Below are 17,631 nucleotides of genomic sequence, written 5' to 3'. Positions count from 1 at the left end.
CTAACTCCATAAAGAACTTGGGTGCCAAGCCCCTGGTCTAGCCCTTTTCCCCTTGTTCACAGTAACTCCGTGCACATGAGTGTTAGGGGCATGCCGTTCCACTGGTCTCTACAGAGAGGGACCCTCAAATCTGGCACAGCCAAAGCCTCCTCAGCATCCCTTCTCCTCCACTCCTGCTCTGAACCAAAAGGCCCAAGACCCACTGCCAACACCACACAGAAAGCACTGAAGCAGAAGTTGCTTTAATCAAGGGGTGAAGTCCTCTATCAGGGGAACCTCACTGAACCTTTGGTGGTGGGGTCTCAGCCTACCCCCCACATGCCCTGAGGCCCCTCAGGAAGGAGGGAGCAGCTAACCAGCAAATCCTGGCAGAGGCCAAGGAATGGAAATAGGGGAACCCAAGTCAAGGGGCAGGGGCAGGGCACTGACAGGTGGAAATAAAGCTGAGCAGGGCAGGAACAGCTGTGCACACAGTTCTACAATGGGGACTAGCTGAGGAGGCTATGCGTCAGGTGGAGTGGCACCAGGAGGGCGGAGGGTAGAAGTGCATGGGGTGGAAGGAGCACTTAGGAGATGAGGCGACCATGAAGCTGGTGCAGCTGCTCCTGGGTCAGCACCAGCCGGTGTCGCTGTCCAAGGCCAGCTGCGCACGAGAAGGTCACTTTGCCCATGTAGACCGTGTCGTCTTGCTGCTCCTCCTTGGCCTGGGAGTTGGCAAGGGGAAGAGGTCCCCAGGTCAGAGGTTCACCTGAGCTGTGTGCCACTGACAGGGACCCTGAGCACTGGGACAAAGGCAGCCCCCATGAGACAGACTTTGGGGCTCCTAGACTATGGTGACTACATATTCCCAATCAGAACTGGGGTACAGAGTCTGTCAAGAGAGTTCTGAGCCTCTCCAGGTGTCAAAAGTCATAGAAGATGTTCAACTGCTAAAATACTGGGATTTCTGGAAGCACTGCAAGCACATCTGAGTTGCTTGCTTACAAGACTTGGCCAGTTAACTCAGGATGTGCAGTTGTTTGACCTGAGCCCCCAAAGGCTGCTTCATATTCTGGAGAAGAGGGAAGGACCCACCTGAGGCCTCAATTCTCCTCATTCTCCCTCTTACCCTAAGGAAGGCTGATGAAGGAAAGATGGCAAAGTCAGTGGGGACTGTGGCTCCAGGGCGCTGAGATACGGTCTCCTTAAGGACCTCATCCTGGCAAGGAGGAGAACAAGGATTCATTTAAGCAACAACACCCCCAGCCCAGGCTAGCCCAGAATCTCCCTGGTTTCACAGGGACGCCAGGATCAGGAGAAGCAGGGACCTGGTCCTATCATCATACTTTTGCTCTCACCTCCAACCCCATCCCTATCCAACATCCTTACTTTACAGACACTTATCCTTTAAAGCTTGACTCCGACTCTACAGCCTCTGGGAAGCCACCCCCAACCATTCTACACCCCCGCCGCAGTGATCTCAGCACTAAAGAATCTGCACCCGAACCCCATGCCCTAAAGATGATCCTAGCTCAACCCAATTTGTTGATGAGAATCTGTCTTCTGTTTGCACCGAAACAGTGAGCTTCTGAGACAGGAACCCTGCCTTGCCCTCCACCTCCTCCCCAGGGTGCTGTCTAGCACAGGGCTGGGCCCAGAGGAACACTGAGAATGCCCAAGGAAACAAATGTACTAAGGGCTCCAGCAGGGAATGTTATGAAGCAAACTCTGTAGACCGAGGAAGAGTAGGGTCTGAGCTAACCTTGAGTTTCTCGATGGTGTCACTTAAGGACTTGAGCTGAGCCACCTGCTCCAGGAGCTGGGCCGACGGGCTCTTGGCAGCTGTGGGGAAGGAAGCTAGTGAGGCCCATCAAGGCCCAGTAGACCCTCTCACGGAGCAGGTCCATAAGAGAATGGATGAATCAAGCAAACTGAGCACCGAAGCCAGAATGCAATGCTAGGAAGAAGCTCTACCATATGGCACATGCCTGGGTAGGGGTTACAGCCCTGGGGCAAAGGGAGGGGGGGTATGTTACTCATTTCATGGGTTGATGGGTCCATACCAGGGCTGGAACGAGTGATATCTACTACGTGGGTGTGTGTGCTCAGTTGATTCAACGTCTCCAACAGCTGGCTGGTCTTACGATACAGCACACCAGCTGCTAGTTCACTGTCAGGGCCCTCGTGAGGTGAGGGGGAGAGCTTTGCCACATGAAGAGGGGGCAGGGCTGCTAAAGATGCCTTCATCTGGGCTCCCTGTGGGGGGAAGAAGAGGAATGGTGGTAAGAAGCAACAGAAGGCCCTGCCATCTATCATCAATGGGGCAGGTGGACTCCATCTGCACCCCAGTCATTCCTGTGACCCCCTCACCTTCAGGATGCTGTTCTCATGCTGGAGCTGGGAGATGTGCAGCCTCATGGCAGAGATCTGCTGAAGCAGCAGTGGTGAGTCCTTCACCAGCCCAGGGCCTGGCACAGATCCTGGAGCCTGCCCAGGGGCACCTCCTGCATGTACCAAGACCAATGTCATCAGCCCCAAGCGAAGAGGGTGGAAGATGGGCCCCATCCCTGCTCATCCCCTTTCATTATCCACTCCCACCTCCAGTCCTGGTTGCTCCCAAGGGGGGAGTCTTACCCTGCTCCCCCAGACCCACTTCCCACAGCCCTGGCAAACCCCCGCCAGGGAGGCTCTCTACCTCGCTGCTGTTCTTCTGTGTTCAGGACAGCCCATGGGGGAGCAGGAAGAGAGGAGAGATAAGTTAGGACTTGGGATTAAGGAGCCACACCAGAGGAGTCCTGGACACAATCTGCAGGAACACCTGTTCCTAACCCTCACGCCCACTGCGACAAGAACCTGCCCCTGCTCTCTGCGCCTGTAGGAAGAGCAAGTATGTGTGAAAGAGGAGTGACGCGTGAGGAAGAGCCGCAGTGGGGGTGCGCACTGGAGGGAGCACTTGGGGCAGGAGGTGTTCCTGCTCCCTGCCTCACACTCCATCTCTAAGAAGGGCAGAGGGATTGCTCCCGAGACCCAGAGATGTCTGCACCTACACTGTTCCACGGCAGCAAAGCTGAAGTTGAAGGTGCAGCTGCATTCCCTGCTCCTTGGGTTCCCCATTATTCTGGGGCGAAAGACGCTCTTTTTATAGTGGGAAATTTTGTGAATCATAACCAGTATCGGTTTAGAGAGCCTGTGCTACAACACAGTGTGGTAACTCTGGAGACCCCTTGCCCAAGGAACAGGAGCCAACTATACCACACAAGTCCAAGGCCAGCAAGTCCTCGGTCACCTCCCAAGAACAAGAGGCACCAGTGAGGAGGGCTTTAGTGAGAACAAGAACCTAGTGAAGGCGAACTGACAAGACAGGCATAGCAGGGGAGCTCTAGAGATCCTGAGGGCTTCAGGCCAAGGAGCCTGTCTTTTGGAAGTAAGAAAGAAACTGGAAAACTACAGGGCAGATGAGAACCAGCACAGCAGTGGACACCCCCTTGGTCCTGGAAAACTAGGGAGACTGGGCTTCAGAACCAGAAAAACTCCAGGTAAAGGGCCCTGACCATACTAGAGACCAGAGAGAGGTCAGAACACAAGTCCCAAGTGGAAGTGGGAGAACTCAGCAATGGAAAAGACAGCCATTCCACAGGATAAAGGCACGTGAACTCGGTAGAGAGAAATACAAAGTGCAAGCAGAAGAGCAATCAAGATCAGGCATCAGGCATGGCTGGATACAGCAGCAAAATGAGCCTAATCTGCTGCAGGCTGATGACTGTCTGGGATATTGGGCTGGCACAGAAAGACCAGACCCAAAAGGGGCATCTGTTAGAGTCTAATTGTCGTCGTAACTCTGGGCTCCGCTGACGAGCTTGATCAGTGGGACTCTGCGTATTATCTTCAGGAGCAGTAAAAACTTGGTAAAAAGCTTTCACAGAGCAAAACCGGGCACACACATCCCTGGCTGAACATCCAGGAAGAGGGGGTGAGAAACCAGACTGAGGCCAAGGACCGGAGGGAAGCCATTCAGTCTCCGCTGGGCTAACGCTGCCTCTCCCACTGCACTCACCAGCAGCTATGCCAGAGACCAGGGTAGCAATACCCGAGGGAGGGGGCCCCCGGAGCCCCTCGATCGTGCGCTTCGACTGGTTGTTCAGCCGCTGCTTCAGCTCTGCCTTCTCTGCCTCTAGCTGGTCAATGTCAGCCTGGAGTGCATCCATCGTTTCCTCAAACTCCCTGCGGAAGACAATCTGGGCTTGGGCAGGGTCCCTTCCCCAGAGCACCAGCCCCACTTCTCAGCCCTGACAGGGCCTCAGAGTAGCCCTGCTGGTGAGGAGCCGGGAGCAGCACATGCTCCAAGTGGGATGACACAATGGGCTTGGCAGTGGGGAAGGCAAATGGTACCTCCCCTGAGGAGAGTCTCACTCGGAGACGGCCCGGGAAGGGGGTGGTTAGGAGGGAGAGCGGCTGGCAGGAAGGAGTGGAACAAGCAGGGATGCAGGGAAAGTGCCTGACTTCTCCTTCTTCCGCAGCAGGGCCTGCGTCTCCTCCAGCCGAGTCTGGACTTTCTCAATGCGCTCGTCTGCATCCTTGGCAGCGCTGTCCAGCTTCTTCTCCAGGAGGCTCAGCCGCACATTGGCCTCGCTCAGCTCCTCCCCCTGGACAAGGACAGAGAGTGTCTAGTTCCCTCACATCCTCTCATGGGCTCCAGGGACCCGGGACAGACCACGAACCAGAAGGCTCCAAAGGGCCCACAGGTGCTCTCCCCACTGATCACAGGTGCCACTTCTCCCCTCAACCCCCAACCAGTTTCAGTCCCAGGAGATCCCTAACACTCAAAGCTGTCCTATACCTCAGCAGTATTTCCTGGCCCCGCAGATCCTGAGCCTACCCTCCCCCCTCACCTTGATTTTCAATGACTTCTTCAACTCCTTGATAACTGTCTCTCGATCTTCAAGCTTCAAGCCCAGGCCTTCAGCATCGGTGATTTCTGCACGAAGGGCTGCAGCCCTCAGCTCAACTGGGGGAGGCTAGGGGTCAGGTGAGAGCAAAAGGCAGAAATGGGGAGAGGAGGTCACCAATGTGCTCCTTCCAGAGAGAGTTGGGCACAGGGAAAGCCTTGCCTTCCAAGCAGGGTGGTGCTCTCCAGATTCCCTTCTCCCACCTTCTCCCTTCTCCCAGCCCTCCCACACCAGCAGCAACTCTGTAAGTCTGGCTCCTCTGGGGTCCTCGAGCACCTCCAAAGAGCTCCCTACCCACCTTGCTGGGGGGCCGCTCTGCATCATACTCTCCCTCTTGCATGGCTGTGGCCAGTTTGTTCATGGTACTGATGAGGATGTTGCTCGACTGCCGCAGACACTCATAGGGGCTGCTAGAAGGGGTCCCATAGATCTGCAGGAGCAAGGGCAGCGGTGAAAATCCCACACTGGCCCCAGGACTTTGCCACCACCTCTGTCCAGCCATCCAGGCCTACCTGCTCGCTCGCTTTGAAAGCCAGCTCCTCCAGCGCAGCCACAGGTAGTCCCTCATTCTCTGCAAGTGGGGCAATGAGCTGGGCGGCAGCAGCTGCCACCTCCTGCAGCACGGCCACCACCCACGTCAAGTGTTTCCTGCAGTCTAGGAGCGTGTCCGACACCTGAGCGACAGTTCAGAGTCAGGAACCCACCCCAGGTCCCGCGCCAGAGCTCCCAGCTACCTCTAGACCATTCTTGTTCCCTGACCAGATGCAGACCTCAACACTCTAGGCCCCTCCTGCTTCTACTCAGCTTCCTTTCCTTCCCCCTTCGCTGCCCTAAACCTGTGCTCCAAAGGCCAGTGCGGCTGGAATCCCAGGAGCATCTGTCCCTGGCATTCGCCTTCGGATCTTCTTGCAGAACTGGCGGATGTCACTACACGATGTCTCCAGGTCACGGAGCAGAAGGGCAATATCTGAAGCCTCCTGGCCACCCTACTCAGGGAACAGGAAATAGGGAACCAAGATAGCATTAGGGTTGGAGGTGAACAGGTGGGAACTAATGAAGAAAAGGAAGTGAAAAAGACCTGGCTGTGCTCTCACCTGCAAGAAGGCACGCAGCCGTCCCACCTCCACGCTCATGCAGTCCAGGGCACTCTGGGTGAACTGTAAGGACAGATGCGTGTGGTTGTCAGCCCCCAACAGGAGCCCTTCTGCCCCGTCGCTATTTCTAACAAGTCCCTCCTCTCCACCAACAAAGATGTCGGTTCTCTGGCTTTCCTGATCTGACTGTTCCAGTCTTATGGGACACCTGACACCTAAGGGCCAGGTCTCTTGACCTGATGTCCCCCACTGCTGACCTCTACAGGGGGCTCAAGCACTGGCCCAGACACCTCACCTTAATGTGGTCAGCCAGCTGCATGGTACTGTCCTCGGGCTGTTCAGCAAGATGGATACTATACAGATGCTGATGAGAAATGACAAACAGACTGCTTTCAGACCTTGGAAGGATGGAGAATTCTCCCCAAACTGCCCCAGTCACCACAGGACTCCAGAGGTATAAGAGAATCTGAGACCCCAAGAAGCTGCATCCTCAGGCAAGTCCGTTTAGGAGCAAGCCAAGCCTTAAGCAGCGAGCCTAGGACATACAGCCTTGGCCACACTGGCAACAGCCTCAGCAGAAGAAACCTTCCCTCCCTGCTGTGCCAAGCCGAATTCTCGCCCCAGACCTGGTAGTACTTGATGGCCTTGGTGAGAGGCTCTACGTTGACAGTCTCGTCCAGTTGATCCTTGTGTAATAGCTCAATGAGGAAATCCAAGGAACGCTCATGGGCACTCATCTCAGGGTAGAGGCTGCCGACCTTCTTATACACGTCCACGCTGCACTGAGAGAGGGCACTGGAGACCAGAAAAGGGTCCTCTGAGGCCAAGGCCTGCCAGGAGCTCTCAGTTCCATCCAATCCTGGCCCTGTGGTCCTGGGGCAGGGGCCGGGGGTCACTTACTGCTCATAGCGGTGGAGCGTGGCCTGCAACAGACTCAGCGAGTACACCAGCCCGGCAGCAAAGCTCAGCTGCTCCCCTGCAGCTCCTCGGAGCCCGGGCCGCTCTGAACAGTTTTCGCTTAGTTCAAACTTCTCCTGGGCCTGCTTCCGGATCAGCTCTGCCTGTGGGAAGAAGCACCAGGGACCTGGGCTCAGAGCAGAGGACGGAGAACAGACTCAGGAACACAGGACACAAAACTGAGCAACTAGGCGGGAGGGTTGGGCGGGGGGGGGAGGGGATAGCACATGGACACATGTGGAGGAAAGCAGAAACAGCTCTTAGGTGGGCAAGGGAGTCTCACCGAGGGAAAGGATAATGATGTGATCACCGGCAGTTGTGAGGATTTGGGATGTGGAGATGAAAGGGTAGTGAACCAGTGGGGCTAAGCTCTTTCCTGCCTTAAAGCTACTGCGCCCACTACCCTTTCACCTGAATCCTATCCTGACAGTCATCCCCCGCACTAGCTCCTAGTCACCTTCTGGGTCTCAGTTCCAATGTTCTTCCTTTGGTGCCACCCTTCCACCTGAATCAGAGCCCCAGTAGTGCTGTCTCAGAGAAGCCGCCTGCCCTTCACAGCCCAGCATCTGTAATGCGCATGCATCTGCGACTTGGCCCACTGCATTCTTCCACCACAAGATAAACTCTGTGAGCAGGAACACCGACCGCGATCTTCACTCAGCATCCTCTGGGCCTGCTACACAGCAAGTGATTAGACTGACCAGCCATACCTTGCAAATGAGACGAGGCATGAGCAGCAGCACCAGGACGCAGTCATGGTCCCCACCCGGCCGAAGGAAGCTGTCAGGCATGAAGGCCGTCAGCAGGGACATGTGCCGGTTGGCCTGGGCCACCTCCATCTGCCTCAATTCCATCTCAATTGCCTGTGAGGTGGACAGGAAGGTGGGCTCTCAGCCAGGCTGGAGAGAGCCTCGGAACTATCATACCTCATTCCACCAGGCCCCCTGCTTCTGGGACAAGCCCTAGTGAGGAGTCTTCCAGACGACCATGCAAAGCATCCCCCTCTCCAGCCACGTGAAGTCCAGAACCCCACGCCAGATCAGCCTATAACCACAGCCAGTCTGGATGCCCCAACACTCCCCACTCTCTGGCCTATCCACTCCCCTGACCTTGGCATGAGCCTTAGTCTCAGCAAACTTGATTTTGAAGTCAAAAGTCTCTGGGGGTGGCTGCTGCTGCCTCTCCACAGATGCTTCTTGCTGGTTTGTCAGTTCCCGATTCACATCCTAGGAGAGAGAGAGACAATGAGGCACAGCTGGGTCACAAGGGAGCCCAGGGTGATGGTGGGTGGACAACAGGGGGTACACAGGCACCTGAAGGTGGGCGGTCAGCTGGCGGTACTTCTTTATGGTTTGCTGGTAGTCTGCGACCGTCTCCTGGGCTGCCTCCACACGCTTCTGGGCCTCCCGGACCCGCGCACCCGCCATGTCCAGCTGCTCCCGCAGCTCCAGCTCTGTCTCTCGTGCATTCTCCTGCAGCTCATCATTCATCTCATTCATCGCTTCCTGGGAGGCCACAAGGCAGTAGCGGCAAAGGAAAGGCAGAGTCAGGGTAGCAGGTCAGGGTGGGCCACTCACCACACAGCCGGCTCAAAGGTCAGAGGTCCTATCAGTCCCTCTTTCAGCAAGTGCCTTCCAAATACCCTTTGCCAGGGTGGGAAGTCAGGGGTCTATTCTCTTACCAAGTCTCCCACGGTCTCTCTCAACTCTCGTACTTTCTCTTCTAGATTCAGGTTCCGGTCTGTTAGCATCTCCACCATCTCCTCAGCACCCAGAGCAGCATCCACCTGTGTTATAAGGAGAGAACAGGGGGAAGAGCTGCTGAAAGGCACCAAGAAAGAGGAGGCACTGGCCTTTGAAGAGAGGGGTCCCCTGGGTGAGGGCCTGGGCTCCCCAGACCTGCTCCTTGAGCTCATCAATGGTGCTCTCTGCCTGGCTCAGCTCCTCCTGCAGACGCTCCCGCTGTTGCCTCACAATCTCCAGTTCTTGGTTCTTCTTCTCCATGAGCTTCTGGAGTTTCACATGCTCTTGCTTCTCAGAGGAAGAAAGATCCCGCATCCTGTGGAGAAGCAGAGAGGGAGAAGGGAGGAAGTGCTGTGTCCGAGTCACTGGCCAAGAAAAGAGAGCGAGCCTGGAGCCAAGCAGGGCGGGGACCCTACCTCACCAGGGCGTCCTTCAGGCGGGCGTTCTGCTCCTCGAGCTGCTTTAGCTGGTAACTGGACGCTGCCCCATCTGAGCCTGGGGAAGACCATTAACACTCTCAGACATGGTTCCACCCCCACCATCTGGCCCCCATCAGCTCCTGGCCCCTCACCCTTCTCTTCTATCTCAGCTTTGAGGATCTCTAAGTCGGTGGTGAGCTCCTCCACACGTTCCTTCAATGCCTCCACCTCCTGCTGCAGGGACTCGGCCCGCTCTTCGGCCATCTCCTTGTCCAGAGTGGCCATTTCGATGGCATCGGCGGTATCAGCCATCTCCTCCATGTAGCGTTCCTTTGCCTCCAGGGCCTCCTTGGCTTCCTGAGGAGGGGTGGAGTTTGGAGGGAGTACCAGCGAGGGACACCTCAGGTACCCTTTCTCACGGGATATTCCAGGCTCCAGCCCATTGTCCGGTGCACCGGCTTGGGTCCCAAGCTCCCCAGCCGCCTCTTCCCCCCAAGTCCCACCTTCCGCGCCTCCTTGAGGCGTCGCTGCAGGTCTGCCTGCTGCTCCTGCATCTTGCTCTTCCATTCTTGCACCTGCTCCAGCTGGATCTTATGTTTCTCCAGCTCTTTTAGTTTCGCCTTGTCTTCCGCCCGTTTCAACCGCAGGGTCTCCAGTTTCTCCTCCAGGTCCCTCACCTGGGCTCTCAGCCCCTCCTCCTCCTGCAAAGGAGAGACCCCTTGGTAGGTATGTAGCTTCCCCCTTCTCCCCACCAAGGCTGAGCTGGAGCAAAAGCACAGGGATGTACGTAAACATCTTTCCAGCCCCAGGTCAAAAGCAAAAGTGGCCTACAAACATCTGAGAAAGGAGGGTCCAGAAGGGAAAAGTGTGGAAAAGGGCAGAAAAGAAAAGGTAGCTGAGTCAATGGCAGAACCATATGCTGTGTCCCCACCCTTAAGACCCAAATTCTGGGTCTCCCCCACCTCTGGAAAATTTCTAAGATCCTGCCTGGGGTCACAGACCCTCCATGTCTTAGTTCTTCTTCATTCCAACCCCAGTCCTTACCTTGGAGGGGGAAGGTAGTGGAGGTGCTGCTCCAGGAGAAGTGAGAGCCGGCGTGGGGATGATGGGTGCCGCCAGCGGGGTCTGAGCCGGGGTGCTGGGCTCACTGCTGCTCAGCTCACCTGCTGATGCTGAGCCAGAGGGGCCCAGGGAACTACTGGCCCCAGCCACCCCAGTACTGGCCGGGCGGGTGGGCTATTCAGAGAGGGCAGGAGCAAGCCAGAAAAAGAACGGGGGTGGGGGGTGAGAAAAAATGAGAATCCGCCAAGGGAAGGAGACAGAGAAGGAAAAAGGCAGTGAGAGAGTATCAAAGCACAATGAGAACAGAGAAGCAGAGTGAAGGGGAGAGGAAAAATGACACAGAGTCAGAGATAGTGACAAAGGACGGGGGAGGCAGGAGGCGGGCAGAGGAGAGAGGGAGGAAGTGATAGAAGACATAAGATTATAATGCTTCTCCCTTGGCACTGACCCCACATTCCTCCCAGTTCTGGCACTACCCCCTTAGAGCAGAATCCCTTACTCCCCAGTCCTCCCCTCTGTGACCCAGTTGTGATCATTATAGCAATTTCTTAATACTCCCAGTTCTACTGTTGTTCTGGGCCTGTACCCTCCTCCCCCAGGAAGAAAAAGTGCCTCAATGTCATTCCCAGAGCAAAAGAACAAACTGGAATTCGTTCTCTAACTTTCATATTCCCAGAGAAGGTTGGGCTAAAAGTGGGGGTACCAAGCTCTATATGCCTTTCTTTGGGAGTTGAGGTGATTCTCCCTCCCTTGGTCTACTTTAGGGGGCCCTTCAGGTAAAAGGGCCAGAGTGAAAGTTGTACTCCTAGGCTCCCCTCTGAAACATGGTCAGTAGGGCCAACCTTCTGTCATCTCCCTCCCATAAGAAAAAGGGGCTCTAACCAGTCAAAATTTACCCAGGGCCCCATGGGGCTGGGGCAGAGCTCCCTGGAGCCCCAGGATGTAGCAGACAGGCCTGCCCAGTGCTCTCTCTTGCAGTACTGAGCCCTGAAGTTCTCCTGATGGGCTGATACTCAGAATTCATATGCTACCCACAGATAACCCCAGGTCCTTATCCCCTGACACTGACAAGTTCTTCTTCACCTTTCTTCTAACTTCTACCCCTACTCACGCACCAAAAAACTAGTCAAAATGCCCTTCTTCAAGAAAGCCGGCCCTGACTGACCACAACCACTCTCGTTTCCTGTCTGCATTCAGGCTACTGGCTCAGATAACCTCCTAAGAGTCAGAAGTCATTTTCCCAGGAGAGGCCTGTCACCACCCTAAGTCCCCTTACTCCCCTGAAAAAGAGAACAGGATGCACTGCAACCACCTTTAACTTGTTCACACACATGCCCACACACAAGCACATGCCTGAAATGTGAGTCTACACTCAGCAGTGGCATGTACAGAGGCCTTTTTTTTTTTTTCTCACCTTGGGCCGCCGAGTTGTGGTCTGGACAGGCAACAGGAGCCAGAGGAGGAGGAGGAGTCAGGAAAGAAAGGATAATGGCAGAAAGACAGACAGCAGAAAGGACAGCAATGAGAGCAGAAGAAGTACCAGGAATGGGATTACAGTTAGCTGCCTCCCCACTCCCATCCCCACCCCATCCCCTTTTCCCTCCAGTGAATCACCTTGTTTCTACTCCAGGACCTCAGAATCCTATTCTCCATTGGCTCCTTGCCCCATTTATGCCCAACCCTTGCAGACCTCACCCCTTCAAGTACCCTAAAAATCCCAGAAATCCCCATCTCCTAGGCTGAGCCACAGGAGACCAAAGGCAGCAGCTGGTGGAGGTCCCCAGAGACTGTCTTTCTTGCACTCCAGCCCAGAGCCAGAGGCCCCGCCCACCCACCACTCCCAAGGACTTTCCCAGGTCAGCCCCTTCCTTCAACTGCCAGACTGCACAGAAGACCCCCTAGAAATACCATGTGACCAGAGTGATGCTAGAAGCCCAGAAGTGAGTGATATGACCCCAGCAGGGGGGTGCTCAGGCCCCTTAGGCAAAACAGTGCTGCTGTCTTCCCCTCCCCCAGGACCAGATCCTGCAGCAGTCCCCATCCCTAGGGCAAAGGGCTCAGGTGTCAGGACCATGAATACTGCATTAACCAGAACCCAGAGCTCAGCAAAGTAACCCCACCCAGCTGCAAGAAAGGACGTGGGGGCAGGCAGCAGCATAGAGAAACTAGTGCCCTAAACCAAAATAGATGATTAATCCCAAATTCCAAATTGTATTCCTGCTACCCAGTGTCTTACAGCAAAACAGCAAAAACAGATTTGGACTGGACCCTACCTCTAGAAGACACTGAGTCTAAGGAGACCAAACCCCACCCCTCCTACCCTGAGCTGAGCCTCCATAGTTGTGGGTCAAAAACTATTCTAGGGTCCCCATCCCACCCTGGAAAAGCCCTTTAATACAAACCCTGGTGGAGAAGGGATGCCGAGAGTACAACCAAGAGGCATCCTAGCAAAGGATAAGGGTGAGGTAGGCCTGCTAGAGGCATGGAGACACCGGGACCTGCTTCCCCATATCCTCTCACAGGAAACTCCCAGAGCCAGTTTGCAGCAAAACCTGCCTGAAGCCCAAGGCTGTGAGGCCACTGGGTCCAAGGCCCAGAACACACAGTCAGAGCCCAAAGCAGAGAACAAATGCCCAGGATGTGGGCCATGGCAGTGACACACACCTCTCCCTCCCCCTCCACATCCCTACCCTCCTCCCCCAACCAGGTAGACAGATGAAGTCAATCAGCCCCCACCCCCACCCCAGCAGCCTGCTGCCACCATCGCCCAGGCAACCCGGCAGCAGGACCAGAGCAAGCAAGAGTACCTTTCGGGCTGTCGGTGCCTGTCTCATCATTGCAGAAAACCAAAGAAAGCCAGGAGAGGAAAGAGAAGGAGGGACAGAGGAGGATGGACAAACACACAGAGGAAGGACAGACGAAGGGAGGGAGGGAAAGAGACCGAACAGAGGGAAAGGCGGCGGAGACAGGAGATTAGTGCATCAAATCCCAACAATGCAGCCTCAGCTTCCCGGCAGGCCGGCTTCCCGGCCCGCAAAACGGCTGTGGCTCAGTCGCAGAAGCCCCCGCAGGTGCGCAGTGGGACAGCCAGGCTCCGGCAGGCACCCGAGAGGAGCCCGGCCCCGCTCACCAGCTAAGGCTGATGGCAGCCTCAGTGGCCGCAGCACCAGCTCCACCTGACGTCATGCACCCACCCTCCTCTGATCTGTGGGGGTGGAGCCACTGCTCCTTGGTCTCCTAGCAACTGCCGGGCTCTGCTAGCTCCTCCTCCTCCACATGACTGGACAAAGTCCGGCGCAGAACCCGCCCTGCTTCTGCCTCCGTGGAACAGGTTCTGATTCCTCCCTCCGCTTCCCTCCTCCCACCCCCATCCCCAAGAGTCTGTTCCCAAAAACTGGGCTAGCGACCATCCCAGAAATGGTACTCTCTGGGGCTGAGGGATGACTGGGCAGAGGCACAGAGCCTCACTGCTCCACCAGCCCCTCTCAGACACTCCACTCTGTCCACAGCCCCATTAACTCCACCTGTCTCTTATACACACGGACAACGCCCTTATGGTTGGTCTCTCATGAGGCGCAGGCACCCAGAAAACCCCTTCTGTGACAGCATCTGTTCTGAGGGTCATACAATGACAATAAGAAACCCCAGGAAACACTCAGCAGCAGCTCTAATAATGACTATTTCGCTCCTCTCCCAAACCTCCCCTGGTTACAGGCAGGTTAAAGCCTGTCTCTAAAGACCTTCCAGACGGGACTGGGCACCTTGCAGAGACATCTGGATTCTCTTTTGCCCTCCCCCTCAAAGTTTCTTTTGTTGTTGTTGTTGTTCTGGTGCTAGCCCCCTGTTTCCCCCGGGGGGTGAGAGCAGGGCCCTGGACTAGGTGTTCTGCTGTGCAAGAGCCACTGGAGATGACGACCTGGCTGGGGACTTGACTATCTGACTGGCACTTTGCACAGGAGCAAGGAAGGCAGCCTAGGCTGGGCTTTGCCACATTTCCCCAGGCAGATGCCAAAACCCCCACTTTCGGACACAGCTCAGGCCCTGCCCAGGGTCAGGTCCCCCTGTGGTGAGAAGTCCTCCATGGATATCAGACTGCAGGTCCATGCTCTTCTCTATGCAGGGGCCTGAGGCAAGACTGGGAGACCCAACCAGAAGACAATAACCCAGGGAAAAGCCCAAGTTTCTATAACCTTGTAATGGGCTCAGCACCCTTTACAGCATTATTTTCCTTCTCCTATTCCCACTCCCACCCAAGCCAGGACCTCAAGGCAAGCACCAGAATGTGGTCTCTTCCATGGCAAGACTCCAGAGTGAGGACCCATCAACAAGATGTTTTCCTCTCCCCACCCACTGGCCCAATCCAGTAGCTCTTCATGCAGGTCAGAAGGGCCTGAGACAGCTGGCGACAAGGAAGTCACAGAACCACACATATGGCACAGGACATACAGGTCAGACAGGCACATGCAACTCAGAGATAGTTTGGGCACAGGCCCAAGACACGGGCTGGTGTGAGGAAGTGGTCACGGCAGTGACTTCAGAGTTTAAAAAGAGTCTGGGGGTGGCAGAGTTGAGCCCCACACAATGATGGTTGATGGAAGGCCACAAGGGGTGGGAGGTGGGCCACAAGGGGTGGGAGGCGGCCTCAAGTGCAGCACCAGAGGCAGGAAGAGGTAGGGAAAGACTGACAGAGCAGAGTGAGGGCGGGCATCCACAGCTAGCGCCCGCCCAGAAACAGACAAACGGACTCTCAGGCCTTCTAACTCAGAGGACTGTTCTTCCTGTGCTCTGCTCCCTGGCCTCCTGCTCCTTGCCCAATCATCTCGTTTGGTACTTTCTCCACTCCCAACCTCCGTGTTTCCCCCCCTGCCCCCAAACTCAGACTGAAACCGAGTATAACCCAGTAAATGCCCTACTCCATGCTACTGCTTTACATTTACAGTTGAATGTCTGGAGTCTCTGACTAGAAGTCCTAAGGCAGTGGGGAGGGGGACAAGTAGGTGCAGCAGTCATCTCCAATGAGTGCAACCTGAGCCTGGACACTAAGCCTGATATCCTTGCATCCCTCAAAGGAACCCTGAAAGCCAAGGCCGCCATTTCCTCTGGCCATCCCAGCCCCAAGATCACACAAACATGCATGCAGCAGCCCAAGGACATGCAGGACAGCTGGGGAGGGGGCTCATGGCCCTCACCCACCCAGGCACAAATAGTAAACACACCACCTTCTTAGGCTTCAGTCCCCGCTGCATGAGGAGTAGGAAAGGGGAGAGTTAGAGAACAGACATCACAGTGTGCTAGCTGGCCAGACATCCTGGGGGAGGTGTTAAGACCAACTCAGGTACACATAGGTAAAAGGGAGAGTCAGGTCACTACCAATTCCTGGGTAAGTGAGATCCCTGAAGGATCAGCTTCCAGGATGTCCACACCCTGATCCAGAGAAGCTGGAGGGTCTGAATCCCCACCACACATACCCTGTGCAGAGCAGCAGAGAATTAGAACAGGGCCTCTGCATACAGCCTAAAACAGGCAGCAGTGGGGCTGGCTCCTTATCATTCACTTGTGAGCAGGACAGCTCCTTCTTCTTCTAGTTTTCACCTTACCCCAACCCTCTGACCTTTAACATCCTGGCAATCTTGGGTACCAAAAGGTAGGAAGCTGGCAATAGCACTAATAGGGTCAGACGTATCTTTCCTGTCACCCCCTAGCCTTGGCCCCATTTGACCCTAAACTTCTGGACCCTAACAGTTCTTCCCTGCTACCACCTTTATTCTACCCCTAAAGCAGCAACTCACACCCAGAAAGCTTCCTTCTCAAGGAGGTTGGAGACAGAAAGGCTTAACTCCATTTACTCACCTACTATTTCTACCTGCCTAGGAGTGGTCTCCCTCCTCTTTCTCCTTCCCCTCTTTCTCTCTCTTACTCTCCACTCCCATTCCCAACCACTCACCAGTTTGCTGGTCTTTGCAGTTGAGTCCGTTCCCTCTATAGAAAGCAAGCAGAAATAAATTGTGTGTTTGTATAGAGGGGTGGGGGCAGAGACCATCGGGGTAGAAGAGATGTAACAAGGGAATATGGTGGTGATGGAAAAATCTCATGAACCACTGTGGCCCTGTATTCTGGGCAAAAGTCCTGTGGACTTCTAGATGTGGGAAGGCAACTTAATTGAGTGGCTGTTACCTCTTTTGAGGACCTTTGAGGCAGAAGAATCCGGTGTCTCTGGGGAAGTAGTATCTGCTCCATCTTCAAATACCTGGATCTCAAGCCAGAGAACAGACTCAATATAGTCAGATCAAGGATGGCTGTGATCTGCCCCCACCCCACACCCCAAGCAAGCCTGGGGTACAGGGCAGCTTCCATAAGGATGGACATAAGGATGGATGACCAATCTTCCCTCCCCCGCTACCTCCCACTCTCTCAACCAGAGATGTACACTCATGCCCAGGAAAAGGGAGCCCCACACAAAAGCTGCACAAGCGACAGAGCATGTGCACACGCACACACTCAAAACAGGGTAGAGGTACCTGGGACTGACGCACAAAGATGCCATGCCCTTCATCACAAGTGAAGTACTTCCTGCCTTGGACAGTTCCATCATTCTTGCCCTTTGCTTCATCCAGGATCACGCCAACCCATTTGCCAGTGGCAAAGAGTGTGGCTCCGACATAGGCCACAGTGCCTCGGTGGCCTTTTCCAATCACCTCCACACGGGAGCCCACTCGCAGAGGCCGGGCACTTGCCTCTGCACTCATTCTGCTGCCACTGGGCGTCTGAAAGAAAGACACGTGCAAGCATATGCAGTTAAAGGCCTCGGGTCAAGGGTAGCAGCCTAATGCACCAGAAAGGCCTTAGTCAGGATCCTGGACTGAAAAAGGACAAGAAGTCACTTCCCTGAACCCCACTTTCAGGGTGAAGTGGGTCCCAAATTCCCTTCTGAAAAGTACCGGTGATGTTCTAAGACTTCTCCAAACTCCTTTGGAATCTGCTACCGTTTTTTTAAGAGTTTATATTTAAATTTTATAACAAATCAGAATTCAATGACAGACCTGTGAATGTCAGTGTCTCAGGAGCACTGCCCCCAAGGAGGGGAATGAAGCTCAAGCGAATAGCTCAATTGAGACCAGGTTCTCCAAAACCCAGTGCCCCGACTCAGGTGCCTAAGGTGAGAAGACAGGTGACTCATGGGTGACCCCACAGGATCCTATTCTCCCACTGCTGTCTGTCTTCCCTGCGCTCAACCAGCTCTCCTAGGCCTCTCTCTTTCAAAGGGACACAACTGTGCCTCCTTCCAGCCCTTAAGTCACCATCACTCCTTCCAGACCCGACTCCCCCCACCCCATCCACACACCCACCATGACATTCCTAGATGCCTCACTGAAGCCCATTCAACCATTTATTTCCCTTCCTCCTGGCCTGTGCCCTGTCCTAGCAACTCTAC

The 17,631-nt window shown here is 55.1% G+C and overlaps 1 protein-coding gene across 8 annotated transcripts in view; it reads right to left on the bottom strand.

Moving 5' to 3' along the window:
* Positions 1–223: 223 nt before the first annotated feature.
* The window catches only part of DCTN1 (dynactin subunit 1), a 29,354-nt gene continuing 11,946 nt past the window's right edge, over positions 224–17,631 (bottom strand). For 2 of the 8 annotated variants that reach the window (XM_032880745.1, XM_032880740.1), the window contains exons 2-32: positions 16,718–16,963; positions 16,374–16,452; positions 16,144–16,178; positions 15,419–15,439; positions 13,007–13,024; positions 11,614–11,634; positions 10,182–10,373; positions 9,641–9,838; positions 9,290–9,494; positions 9,135–9,213; positions 8,875–9,034; positions 8,658–8,762; positions 8,290–8,481; positions 8,086–8,202; positions 7,687–7,839; positions 6,920–7,080; positions 6,646–6,814; positions 6,315–6,383; positions 6,020–6,082; positions 5,762–5,911; positions 5,438–5,599; positions 5,224–5,355; positions 4,869–4,994; positions 4,480–4,622; positions 4,034–4,200; positions 2,675–2,689; positions 2,350–2,483; positions 2,043–2,235; positions 1,742–1,821; positions 1,109–1,198; positions 224–704 (exon numbers count right to left, since the gene is read on the bottom strand). In XM_032880745.1, coding sequence (XP_032736636.1) covers positions 567–704; positions 1,109–1,198; positions 1,742–1,821; positions 2,043–2,235; positions 2,350–2,483; positions 2,675–2,689; positions 4,034–4,200; positions 4,480–4,622; positions 4,869–4,994; positions 5,224–5,355; positions 5,438–5,599; positions 5,762–5,911; positions 6,020–6,082; positions 6,315–6,383; positions 6,646–6,814; positions 6,920–7,080; positions 7,687–7,839; positions 8,086–8,202; positions 8,290–8,481; positions 8,658–8,762; positions 8,875–9,034; positions 9,135–9,213; positions 9,290–9,494; positions 9,641–9,838; positions 10,182–10,373; positions 11,614–11,634; positions 13,007–13,024; positions 15,419–15,439; positions 16,144–16,178; positions 16,374–16,452; positions 16,718–16,945 — 3,795 coding nt within the window. In that variant the 5' untranslated portion in view covers positions 16,946–16,963 and the 3' untranslated portion in view covers positions 224–566. Of the gene's footprint in view, positions 705–1,108; positions 1,199–1,741; positions 1,822–2,042; positions 2,236–2,349; positions 2,484–2,674; positions 2,690–4,033; positions 4,201–4,479; positions 4,623–4,868; positions 4,995–5,223; positions 5,356–5,437; positions 5,600–5,761; positions 5,912–6,019; positions 6,083–6,314; positions 6,384–6,645; positions 6,815–6,919; positions 7,081–7,686; positions 7,840–8,085; positions 8,203–8,289; positions 8,482–8,657; positions 8,763–8,874; positions 9,035–9,134; positions 9,214–9,289; positions 9,495–9,640; positions 9,839–10,181; positions 10,374–11,613; positions 11,635–13,006; positions 13,037–15,418; positions 15,440–16,143; positions 16,179–16,373; positions 16,453–16,717; positions 16,964–17,631 lie in introns of those variants that run through there. The other 6 variants (XM_032880741.1, XM_032880742.1, XM_032880743.1 and 3 more) reach the window with 6 other exon arrangements.

The sequence above is a fragment of the Lontra canadensis genome, unplaced genomic scaffold, assembly GCF_010015895.1.
Source record: "Lontra canadensis isolate GAN:19392208 unplaced genomic scaffold, GSC_riverotter_1.0 scaffold71, whole genome shotgun sequence".
Taxonomy (NCBI): Eukaryota; Metazoa; Chordata; class Mammalia; order Carnivora; family Mustelidae; genus Lontra; species Lontra canadensis.
This window is presented reverse-complemented; position numbering and strand designations above follow the sequence as displayed.